Source organism: Protopterus annectens, chromosome 3.part0 (genome assembly GCF_019279795.1).
Source record: "Protopterus annectens isolate FY-2018-M chromosome 3.part0, PAN1.0, whole genome shotgun sequence".
Classification (NCBI taxonomy): domain Eukaryota; kingdom Metazoa; phylum Chordata; order Ceratodontiformes; family Protopteridae; genus Protopterus; species Protopterus annectens.
The window spans coordinates 1,808,866,763-1,808,879,789 of NC_056731.1; the positions used below are offsets into that span (position 1 = coordinate 1,808,866,763).

Here is a 13,027-nt window from a genome sequence, read left to right on the forward strand (position 1 = left end):
CACACACACACACACACACACACACATTAACAATATTCACATATACACATATATGGTTGCATGTGGCACACACATTCACACAGACACTTATTAACAATATTCACACATACACACACACAGTGGTAGAGGAAACACAAGCAAATCTGTTGGTATTCCTGAATTAAAACAAGCAAATTTGTATTAGTAATATATATATATATATATATATATATATATATGTATATATATATATATATATATATATATATATATATATATACACACACACACACACACACACACACACACACACACACACACACACACACACACACACACACACACACACACACACAGTGATAAAAGATACACTCAGGCACATCCCTTGGTATTAGTAAATGTAGTGCAGTGTGTTTTCATTAAAATCAGTATAAATGCTTATAGCCTTTAGTTTACCTGTCTTATTTAAATATCCCTGATATGGTGAATAATTAGGTAGTGCTGGAATTTATGTGAATAGATGTGATTATCCCCCTCTGGCCTCTCTGGGTGCTGTGCTGCCTACATGCTGGAGCAGAGGAGAAAGGCATCACTGGAAAAAGACAGAAAAGCATGCTGTAGCAGAAAGGAGCTCTGTGAGGATGTGACTTTCAAGTGCGAGGCTGTGTGGATGAGGTGGGCTGTAGGGTGTTTTCTGTGTGTCACATGCTGCAACCAGCAACCAATAGCAGAGTGAGCGAGTGCCTTCTTATGTCTGTTCTGGCCTCTTTTTCTCCGTCTTTCTTTCAGAAAATGAGAATGTATGTTTCAGGACCGATTGGCTTTACAGGAAATTCACTGTGTTTTTCACTTTCATCTATGAAATTCCATCGCAAGTGGAGACGCTAAGGACTCCAAGTTTAAAGAAAAGTGAAAAAAGGCACGTGTAAAAGTGGTATAAAAATCGTCCCAATAATGATCTCTTCCCTCAGTTAGAACTGATGCTCCTCAGTGTGCAATTCTATAAATCCACTGGAAAGGGGTAGGGACTTCATTTTGCACAAACTCATACAAAGGCTGCGATTCTGTTTGAGTTTTAAAAGGCAGCATCAAATATAGTGTAACTACTGCATCTAAAGTGATTGCGACTTTACCTCTAATGCAAGTTATGTCACTGACCCAGGAGGGGTGCACCCAGTCAAGTAGTGTGTGTGTGTATGTGTGTGTGTGAGAGAGAGAGAGAGAAGTGAGGGGAGCATCGATCCTGCTATTCATGCCCACACCTTCGTGGTAAACGTAAACCGCAGGCTTTGCTGGCACACTAAGCTGCCTTCAGGCTGGCGGTTCCAGTTGAGTAAAGGCGATTCATTTGTACTTTGCAGTCTGTGAGAGGAGGGCCGGCCGTACATGTGTAAGGGAGGCATCATCTTTTGTCACTTTGTCTTGTATTATATCTGGCTTATAGGTGTGATAGACGGATACGGTTCTTCTGGGGATCACCTTTGTGCTGCCACCTCCAACTAATCCTCTCCCGGGTATGTGGGGGGTCACCGTTCCCAAAACTCGCAAACTATCGGAGCTCGGGGTTAAGGATAGTGCCTGATACTTAAGGTACGTGGTCACAACACTTCTGCAGTCTGCCTTTAGCAAGTTGTGCGCAGATAACATTTAAACTCCTGAGTCGGTGGTCTCTGACAGCCTTGATTGGTCCCAGTGACGTTTTAACGAAGGCAGTGACTCCGGATGACCAGAAAGAGAGAACGCCTTAAAGAGTACCTGGGATTAAAAGGGCAGCTTGTTTCATGCCTTGAGCAAATGGAAAAAGCCCCGTGGTTTTCTGAAACTTTCGACACAAGTACTAGAACCACTCACAGTAGAAGAGCTTGTGACTGGAAAGGCAGCCAAGAGGAGTGCATCTGAGACTTCCAGTCACCAGGACTGGGGCAAATGACCACAAACAGCCTGCTGTCCACTTTTAGAACTTAGAGGGCCAGATGGGAATAATAGACCGCGGCGGCACTGAACTAGATCAGTTGACAACATGAAGCCTGATGCCTGAACAGTAAACTTTTATTTAATTTGCTCTTAAAAACGTGTTTCTTCTGGCTAGCATCTGGTGTCCCTGCGTATGCGGTTTTTCCCGTCTTGCATGCCTTCACATCAACACAAACCGGAGTTTAAAACCAAAACGCAGACTCAAAAAAAAAAAAAAGTGAAAGAGCTAAAAATAAAGAGGAGGGGACCACTGGCTTTGTGGTTGAAGAGGCAAACTATCTGAACTTCCCACTAGCTTCATGAAAAAGGAAACCGACTTGCAGTTTTTTGACATATGGATGTGATTTTTGTCTCTGCTCTCATCTTTCTGAACTACACAGATGCATAGAGAGCGCAGCACAGAGCATGAGGGGGAATTGCCATCTATGCAAGTAAACTCCTAGACTCTTAGGTCCCCTCCAGTAAAGGCAGAGAACTGGTGCAGATATAGGGCACTGGGACATGAGGAAAAGGAGCAAAGCTTCACTAACGAGGGAATGTCTCAACAGATGTGAAACAGAGCCTTTATTTAGCTAAGAAGACATATAATATTCTACAACCGGAAATCAGATCAAAAGACCCCAACATCAGCCTTGGATGTATGATCCTAATTTGTTTGGATAATGGGAGCATCTGCAGTTATCCCCAGCCTGAGTTTAGTCCTTTACCTCTCCATGAGTTGTGTTTATGCTCTGGTAAGTTTATCTGCCATCCTTTCCTGCGTTGTTTATTAGTCATGATAATGGAAACTATCCTCATGTACCCCTGCGTTTTAAGGCGTTACAGCGTGTATATCAGTGTGTTATAACTAGAAATGTGACCCGTGTATTTGGAGATACCGATGGTACTGCAACACAGTAGGCAAGTTTTGATTGTTGAGTTGTTACATCATCCTATGAAAGGAAACTATGTATCATTTTTGAAAGGGAAGGCATAACATTGCTTTGGCTACAGTCGCACAACTGTGAGCTCTTATTGCCCTGTCCTAAACGTGTAGCACTACTGTATAAACATGGGAAAGGTTCCTGTGTCCCTGCAAGGCTACATCTTCCGGCACTTAAGGAAAGTCAGTTTAATACTGCTAACGGGACAAGCCAGTGTGGGTGAAATGAAGCTGATTTATTTATCACCGGTTTACAGTCTTGCAGAGAAAACAGTGCATCTGTTGAAAAGAGGTGGGAATATTATCAAGGCATCAGTAAGACATTTACTGCTCTAATGATTGATTACTTCGGCTTTCTTTAGGGGTCAATGGGCAGTTGTTTTATTTGACCTGTACAGATGTCTTCTGGTTGCCTAAATAAAATATAAGCCCAGCACTTAGTATAAAGTACTGCAGTCACCCAAGTTAATTACGAAGTAACACGGCTTCGCATACTATTTAAAATGTCTTAAACATAAATTAATATGTTCACTGGTGTTCAGGAACTTTAGTGGGCTGAAGTGATTTGATCACTTTCATACATACTTCTCAACTGTCCCTGGCTTCAGGGGCGTCCCTTAGGTCCGATCCTCTTAAACCCTCTTACAACTGGTAGCTGTTGAAGAAAAAGGGGGAATTGCATTTAATGAATTATGATGATAATTAGAGTTGTAGACTTCTTTTAGTTCAGAAAATGTATTTTAACTCGCATTCTCTTATTCTGTCAATGTGTCAAGTTAATAGTGCTAACATTTTAAAAGTGTCCCTGATTATTGATGGATTTGTCCTTGATTCTGTCGAGATTTGTCCTTGGTTGGTTGAGAGCTATGCTCTCTTATAGTAGGAAAACAATGGACATCTATCTTCTTTTCATCATCTTAACCACCTTCCTGTACATTCAACCTGAACAAGTAGCCAATACAGATCAATAAAAAGTCCAACACTCAGAAGTTCAACTTAATAATAAAAAAGACCACTATTAAAAGCTTTATATGTTATAGCCCCACTCAGTAATCTATCATTAACTGCAAGTATTATTTTGTTCATGAGTGCATAGTGGAATTTAAAGGAAACTCATTAATTATTTCTGCATATAGAGAGAACATTTACAACTGCCTCATATTTAATAATTACTGTGTGCTTTGCTGGATGCCATTTGTATTTTATGCAGAGTTAATCATAACAGGTTAAGCTTCATTTCTGTTTTTAATTTACTATTTGTTTTATTTATATACATACTGTACACACACACACACACACACACACACACACACACACACACACACACACACACACACACCCTCACTCCCACAGCCACATGTAGACATAACAAAACTGACAAGCACCTTTACTTATGCTTTTGTGCCATTGCATATTCATCACCTGCACTAGGCTTTTCTGCACTGGGCATTGAGTGACTGGATAAGTGATAGTGTATGCATGTTGAGGAAGCATGTTGTCTGTTTATTAAATAAATGAAAGCCCAGTAGAAATTATTTGCTGAGCTTTGGAATGCAGATTTTCAAATGTAAAAGCATATGTCAGTCTCCTGAAAGAAGCCAAGCAAACAAAACATACTGAAAACTAATTGTAATAATTATTATTTCATTATTGTGTATTGAGTTTGAGTGCTGCATTGCTGCAGTCTATATGGTGATCTAAAGATCTTATTAAACAATATGTACTAAAATGTTATCATAACTAGCACATTATGGCAGGCAACAAACTTGAAGGAACTTCTACATGGTAGCTATTTCAGCTAAAACCAAAGGGGTTAATGATTATTTTTGATACAGTTATGCATTTTATGAGTCTGCAGTCTGGTACCTCTTAAAATATATGCAGTATCTGTATAGATTAGAGGGTGGTGATTACCTGGTATAAAGCCTCTTCCTTGATAGATTTCTATGAAATTATACTTTTTAAGTTCTTTCCTGTATTTGGCATCATCATTGGTGAGCCCAGTATACTGTGATAGTGAGCTGGTACCTTTGAACCGGCTGTGACTTAATTTCATGCTAGTGGATGCATAGGGAAAGACATGGGTGTTAAAAGGCATCTTCTGTTAGCAGGTAATTGTACAACTGCCTTACTTAAAGTATGGTGCTAGTGATTGTGAAGTATTGTAAGTGTGCTGCAGACATATTCAATTTCACTGTAGATGCAATCATTATTAATATTCATTCATTTATTTATTTACTTAGTGCAGGTATATTTTTTTAAAGATTGACAACTTATAGCACAATATGTTAATACTGGTTGCGCTATGTTCCTGGATGTTATCCTTGTAATAATTATCCCAGAGAATAAGTGGGTTAGGCTGCTTTGCAACAAGAATAAGACAATACAAGACATAGAACAATAAGAAAATTACACTCAATTAAAAGTAAATGCAAATAGTTTGGAGATAAAATCTTTAACTTGTAGACCTCAGCGCACCCTACTTCATATTCAAGGTCAGGCTTTTTATGTCTTGACAGATTTACACAAAGAAAAAAGAAATATCAGATGGTAATAAACGCAAGGAGGCAGTCTCCAAGAATCACAGTAGTTAAATTCAGAGATCACTGTTTTGGAATAAGAAATGGTTGTTAATAAATGAAGTTAATAGTGACATCACTGTGTAAACAGAATGTGGATGAACTCATTCACTATTTATAAAAATAAAAGCTCTGGACAAGACAGGTAACTCAAAATGAGTGTCCTAATGTTCAGACTCTCCTTTATCAGCCTTTAACTAACAGATGTAATTAAACAACAAAAGAGAATGCATGTCTAAGAACGTACTTCAAATGTAAAAGCTTATCCATGGACTTACATTATTCCACTATCATAATTTACTATCTGTGAGAGGTTCAGTAACATATCATTTTCTGCATGTTAACCCTGAAGATTGTGGAAGTACTGAACATACCTTGTTTAGACTTATGTTGTTATAGAAGATTATTTGAGACTTTTCATGACATTGTGTTAGTATCACCATACAAGGCACACTGATTAGACATCCCTGTCAAATTTCATTATTGAGGATTCTCTGCAATGTCGAAGTATGCATAAAGGAGCAGAGGATGTACATTTGTCTTTCCCTCCAGTAATCCTAGTGTGCTGCATACGGTTAATCAATGAAGGAGGTAGCTCTGGGAAATGGAGAATACATAATTTAAGGGTAATGTCTTTGTAACTTTCTAAAGTTGGAATGGCCAGCCAAGGAGATATGAAGAAGTTATATGTACTAAATGATGACAATTTGACACCATTTACTTTAATATTTTATTGCATGAAATGCAAGGCTTGCATTTTCAGGAAAATTTTTACTTTAGACTTTTTTTTTGTTTGCTATATGTAAGATTTGCTGTAATTAGAATTTTCTTTTGGTTTATCTATCATGAAACTGATTTATTTACCATTAAAAAGTTAAGGATATTTCAGAAATGCACTCTAGACTTAGATCTGTTTTTTCAAATACTTTCACTACTGACATGCATTATTATTATATTTATATTTCTTTCATATGTTACTTAATTTATGTTATGCATAAAGGAAATACTCTACTCAGCACTTTTCAGTCACAATATTAACCTGAGGTCTGAGCTCTTTATCTTCAAGCAGAAAGATTCCTGTTCTCATTGTTAGAGAAATGCGATATACATTTTAATCGAAACATTTCTAGCACTGCTGGACAAAGCGTACTTACTTCTTAATTTCAGAATATTTATTGATACTATGTGATTGCTGTGGCAGTATTTGTTAATCTTATTTTCACTTGCCTTCAGTTTGATTGCTATGTTATAATAATGTTTCATAGATTTTAGATGTCTTTGCTGTACAAGTCAAACGCCCTTTAAATAATCACTGAGATATTTATTACTAATACAGTTTACAGTTTAATGGAACATAAGTTTAAATATTAATGTCAGTATTCTGACATTCACTTGAGGTATATTTTTTTTCTGATTTAAAGCTGTGCTTCATGTTTCATCTGAATATAACAGCCCCCCCCCCCCCATAACATAAAGAAGGTTTGATTGAAAATACATTTTTTTGCCTACTAACTTCATTTAATTCTTTACAGCCTGGGGGTAGGGGTGGTATGATATCTACTCTCAACACTAATGATTTAATTTTGATTAAAAGCCCAATTATATGAGGACTAGACTTGAGGTGGAGAGGGGTGGAGATGGACCAGAGTCACAGTAACTTTTCTCCATTCTGTGTGAGAATAGAAGGAGGACTGTATGGTGTTTTTGTGTCTCCTCTAGGTCCTGGAAGAAGCTGCATGCCATGGCTTAAAAACATTAATGACCTGGTGATAGTATGGGTGGGCTAGTTGGAGAGTGAATGGAACCACAGTCAAGGGCCCCATTATTCCAGCTGGGGCAGAAAGTAGAAAGAGCACGGTGTTCTATTCCTGCTTCCTATGGGTAATTAGAGAAACTGAATGCCATGATGACTTATGTTTGCTTAGCTGTCATCTCATAGAAGGTCTGGCCCAGGAGGAGTGAATAAGGGGCACATTCATGGTCCCCTATTCTTCATTCAGAGAGAGAGAGTGGAATATTACTTGTTGCTGATTATTACTCCTTTTTGCCCTAAGGAAGTTGTATGTAGTTGTCTAATTTAACTTCATAGAAATGCAACAGAATCTATGGGACATGCAAAACAGTATACAACCATAAATATCAAGGATAATTCACATCCAGAGCCTGGACAGAAGGTTAGTCACTGCAATGTGATGTACTATTGACAGTTCTCATCCAAAAGAGGTCAAATAGTTCAGGAAGGGGAGCTTACCGACACTGGTTGCCTGAAGTCAATATAGTGTGGAAAATGATTAATAGAAAAATCATGTTAATAATGAGTTTTATACATTTGTTTAACTGATAAATCCAAGACGCCAAAATGCTTCTTTTAAATGGCGCCAAAAAACATTGTCTGTTTTGAGTGTCATACTCATCTAGGTGGCCACCTAGGGCACCGATCTAGCAGATCACTTTTTCAGTATTTATTTGTTAATTTTTTATAGTAAAGAGATGGTTTCTTTAAAATATGTTGAATGAATACAGGAAAAACTAAAGAGTAAGACGAACCATGGGAAAAGGAAGAAGAAAGTAGTCTGGATGGTGTAGGTAGACCAGGATTGGGGTCCAGGGTGGTGGTGGGGCACTGTATAGCGCTTTTGCCTAGGGCACCAGTTGACTAAAGGCTGGCCCTGCTCATACTGTTTGTACTGATTATTTCTAATTATTTCTTGTACTCATCTTTTATTAAATTCCTTATTATTCAACTAGATTGTGACTATAGTGGGACTCCGTATGACTCAATTAACCTACCACTACAAGTAAACATAAACAAATATTAAATAAATGACTTAAAGCAGACTTGCACTGTTTGTAAGCAGACATTAAGAGATTTAAAAAAACTCACTCTTATTGGATGGAGATTATTAGTGGCTCATAACCTTAACAATTTTGGCTAAATCATAAAGACATATAGGTCAGATATGCCTCACCAGAAATAAAAGAAAATACATTTTAACAAGAGAGACAGAATTTTTGTAGTAAATGAGAGGCTTTCTGGAGTATTAATCTAATGATTTCCCAATTAAAATATAGAAAAGCATAAGCATTTTAATAGTCTAGGAAGGATCTTCAATAAAGACATATGGCTACCCATGTTCAATATTATCCCCTTTCCTGATCTTGTATGATGTCCTGGCTACTATGAGGCATCAATACTATGCAACAGTTTATTTAGTAGATGTAGGGTGATTCGCTTCCTGGTAGAGGATTTCATACTGCATTATCAGATGTGGATTATCAGCAGTGCATTTGGAAATCCAGCTTTTATGCCACTAGGTCATCCTGTTCTAATCTAAGGACAGCAAAGATAATTTCATTAGGTCAAAACACTGCAGAACTATGTGCATTATTCTTAAAGTTCACAGTAAACTTAGTTTTAGAGCATACCTTTGCTGCATGTATCCTATAAGGCAATGCAAAATGAATTTTGTATTAAGCTTATCATGGTATAAGATGAGTACATCAGAAGGAGAATTGCATGGTACCAATGGTCTATCAGTGTAATCTACAAACATTAAGACAGCAGCTGCATACATTTACACACTATCAGTTTGCATTAAGGGATTTGTGCAGTAATGTAGTTCTTTAAAATTTAGCTGTGGTTAGTGACATTCATACTAATACTTTAATCAGACCTATTGCACTGAGATGCTGTATTTCTGTCTCCTTGATCTCTAATCAGTATCACTTAGCATGTGATGGAATGTGCTACTTTCACTTATGTTATTTCTGCTATGTTTTTCTCCATCTACAGCTTAGTTTCTTAATCAGACACCAGTGCTTCCTTAAAATTGCTGGAAAACCAAAGTTAGCTGAGTTTAGTACAAACAGGAAAAGTACAATAAAGCAAACCAATTATAGTAAATAAGTAAACATGTATATGCATAAACCCAGATCCATTACTACAGATGGATTATGTATTTGATGAATAACTATATTCACTACCATTGTTCAGAAAACATGCCAGTGTACACTTCTGTTGACTGAATGCCCTTTAGTATTTTACTGTTAACATACTGTTTATGGTTTTGAACTACTTGCGTTGCACTTTTCAGTCTAACATAATCATCATGGCTGTGTACTAATGCGACTATATAAATAGGGTAGCCTAGATACTGATGCAAGAACCAGGATAAGTACTCCACCCACCTCGATTTATTGGAATCCTTTAGCATACAGCTCAGCACCTTAGTCATGGCAAATATCAACTATCATTCAATAGAAGGGGAGGGGACATATATGAACAAAAACACACTCGCCCAGAGATTCCTGGACTTTTTCACACAAATGCTCTGGAAAAGATAGTCTGCACCCTAATGTTCTGGAGATAGCACTCACCAACATGGGGGGGTCACTGTACTTCCCCATGCATGATGCCCTCCCTGGTTAGGTCAAAACACAACTCAGTCTCATTTAAAGTAACTTCTGGAACTGGTATCATAACACGAAAAAAAAATATATATATATATATATATATATATATATATATATGTATGTATGTATGTTTATGGATGTCTCAGTATGTAGATATACAGTATATATATATATATATATATATATATATATATATATATATATATATATATATATATATATATATATATACATATATATATTATATATATATTTATATATATATATATATATATATATATATATATATATATATATATATATGACTGTGCATGTGTATAATATGCATATGTGTGTATACATATATATATATATATATATATATATATATATATATATATACATATATATATATATATATATATATATATATATATATATATATATACATATAGATATAGATATATACATATATATGCATATATATATATATATATATATATATATATATATATATATATAAGTTGACTGAAATTTGTCCACACTACCTTTAGTCAACATTTGTTTAGCTGGCAAAATGTAGTTGACTAAATAGATGGTCGACAGGCTGTGAGAATCGGGGAATATGTCTTTTCACAGAGATTTTGCAGTTTTGGAGTTAATATATATAATTAGAAGGGGTGGTTGTACTCTCAGAATTAGTATATATAATTAAAATGCTGCTTACCCATTCAAAAAATGATGTTTTGTTTTCATGTTTAAATTTGAAGTTTTGCACGTGCCAAGATTGTCGGTTGTTCATGTGTAGTAGCATGTCAATATTTACAAAGTTGGGGTTTTATTGTCAACTTACTAAATGTTGATATTTGGGAGATTCATTTAGTTTCAGTGTGCCTATATCTATCTATCTATCTATCTATCTATCTATCTATCTATCTATCTATCTATCTATCCATATATAGGGGTCCGAATGGAGAGATGAAAAGTTAGCAAGCAAAGGAGAGTAGTAATGCTGAAAACTGAACTCATACTCATGTCTTGGTGAGTACCTTCATGAGGTGGACCCTGTTTTCTACAAAATGTCACCAAGGAGACATTGATGTATAGACTGTATTTATATAGCATATATTATGGATAGAAGTAGGTTAAAAATTAAAAAAAGATGGGTGCACAACACCCAGGATAAAAAAGTGCCCAATGCTGGTAGCTGCACTCATGCCAGGACTGGAAAACATGACAGTGTAGAATCCTCAAAATACAGAGACTTTCCTACAATGGGGCCAGGCCAGGCCCAGGAGGAGGATGGGCCCCCTGTTGTTGAAGGAGGTAGTAGTCCATAAAAATCACAAAAAACTGATAGGCCCAAGAAAAGCTATAAAGGCAATAGAGTGGACTACTGAGGATAAGAAAGAAAGTATGTATTGTTACTATTATGTAAAAAGCCCAGAATTTCTAGACACATGATACACAAAAGGATTAAGAGACAAATTAGAGGAAAGAAAAATACTTCCGCAGGAAAAACTGTCAAAAGCTTCAAATACAGATTTGTGATCAGTATGACAGATTTTTGAAAACAGTATATAGACCAATAAAGTCAGATCTGTTTGGAAAAAGAAGCATCTAAGGAAGTGCGGAAAAATAAACAACAAAACCTAGATATTTTTGAAAAGTATAAAAAAGAAATATGGACATGGGAAAGAAAGAGAGGTTTGATGTTTTGCAATATTTATGCAAAGGAAAAAGACAAATTAATCAATATAAAGAAGGCAGCCCCAAAGATATTCAAAGAGAAATCCTGGCAGAGGCATCCAGACATGGAAATTTTCACAATAAACAAATAATATCACAAAGAGGGGATGTAGAAAAGCAGATTTGTAAAGTGGGAGTTAAAAAATAGAAGTTGAAGTTATGGAGTGCCTGCAAAGTGAAGGATTTGATGTTGAAGGTCTAACACAGACTACTTCACAGCATGATGGAACAAGTCCCCAAAGTAAGGAGAAACAGGAAGATCAGGAGACATCTGAGAAGGAAATATGGACATGGGAAAGAAAAAGAAATTTAATATGGTGTAACATTTATGCAAAGGGGAAAGGAAAACTAAGCATTACAATAAGAGCAGCACCAAACATATTTGAAGAGAAATACAGGCAAAGGAATCCAGACATAGAAAACTTTACAATACAAAAAAATAAGACAAAGAGGAAAAGTAGAAAAGGAGATTAGTAATGGAGGAGTTAAAGAAATAGAAATGGAGGTTATGGAGTACCTGCGAAGTGAAGAATTCAGTGTAGAAAATCTAATTCATAAAGCACCACAAAGGATAGAACAATGGAACTCCAAATTAAGGGGAAACCTGTAGACTGGGAAGCAATTGGTCAGGTGCCATATGAAGATATTTTGGAGCCTTTCACAAGAAATGAGTATAAACCTTCACTTGAAGCTGGACAGCAAGGGAAGGAACAGGAAACTATGGAAACTCTGACACAGTTAACATTGAGGAGTGATAGGCCAGTGAGTTCTCATATGACAGAGCAATGAATGACACAGGATGAAGTTGAAGAGCATGTGCCACAGGAAGATATAATAGAGATTTCTGTAAAATGCCCACAGGAAATGGAAAACAAAAAATCTGCCCTCAGTTTGCAAGAAAATGAGCTAAGAGAAGAGCTGCTTGATTTAATAGAGATAGATAGACATATTAAGATCAATTAAATAAATAGACGGCAGAAGGTCAATAAAACCCAAAAAGTCAAAAGTTTGATAAAACAAATGAACACAATAATTAGGATTGTACATAGAGACCCATGCAATATAACAGAAATAAACAGGATATATTACTGTGCAGTTAAATTAATAACTGATAAAGTTCTACCACAAGAACACAGGGTAGTGAGGGAGAGAAAGGGGAGAAATCGAATAACATCACGGAATTATCGACTAGAGAAAACTATAAAGCAACGAAGACAAGAAGTAGTACTGTTAGAAGGGTAAAGAAGAGAGAACAGATCAATGAAAATATTTAGAAAGACAGATGTAATAAAAGCAATGTGCAGTATTAGAACAGACCAGGATCTATCATGCACTATTGCAAATAACAAACTAAAAATCTCAGCACAGGCAGAAAAACTTATTACAAAATAAGCAATTTATTTATGACCCAAAAAAAGTTTTACAGAGAATT

At 36.2% G+C, this 13,027-nt stretch overlaps 1 protein-coding gene across 2 annotated transcripts in view; it reads left to right on the forward strand.

Annotated features, from left to right (window-relative positions):
- The first annotated feature begins 660 nt into the window (after positions 1–660).
- Positions 661–13,027, forward strand: part of PTH1R (parathyroid hormone 1 receptor) — a 1,409,870-nt gene continuing 1,397,503 nt past the window's right edge. For both annotated transcript variants that reach the window (XM_044065852.1, XM_044065853.1), the window contains exon 1: positions 661–2,687. In XM_044065852.1, coding sequence (XP_043921787.1) covers positions 2,616–2,687 — 72 coding nt within the window. In that variant the 5' untranslated portion in view covers positions 661–2,615. The remainder of the gene's footprint in view (positions 2,688–13,027) is intronic.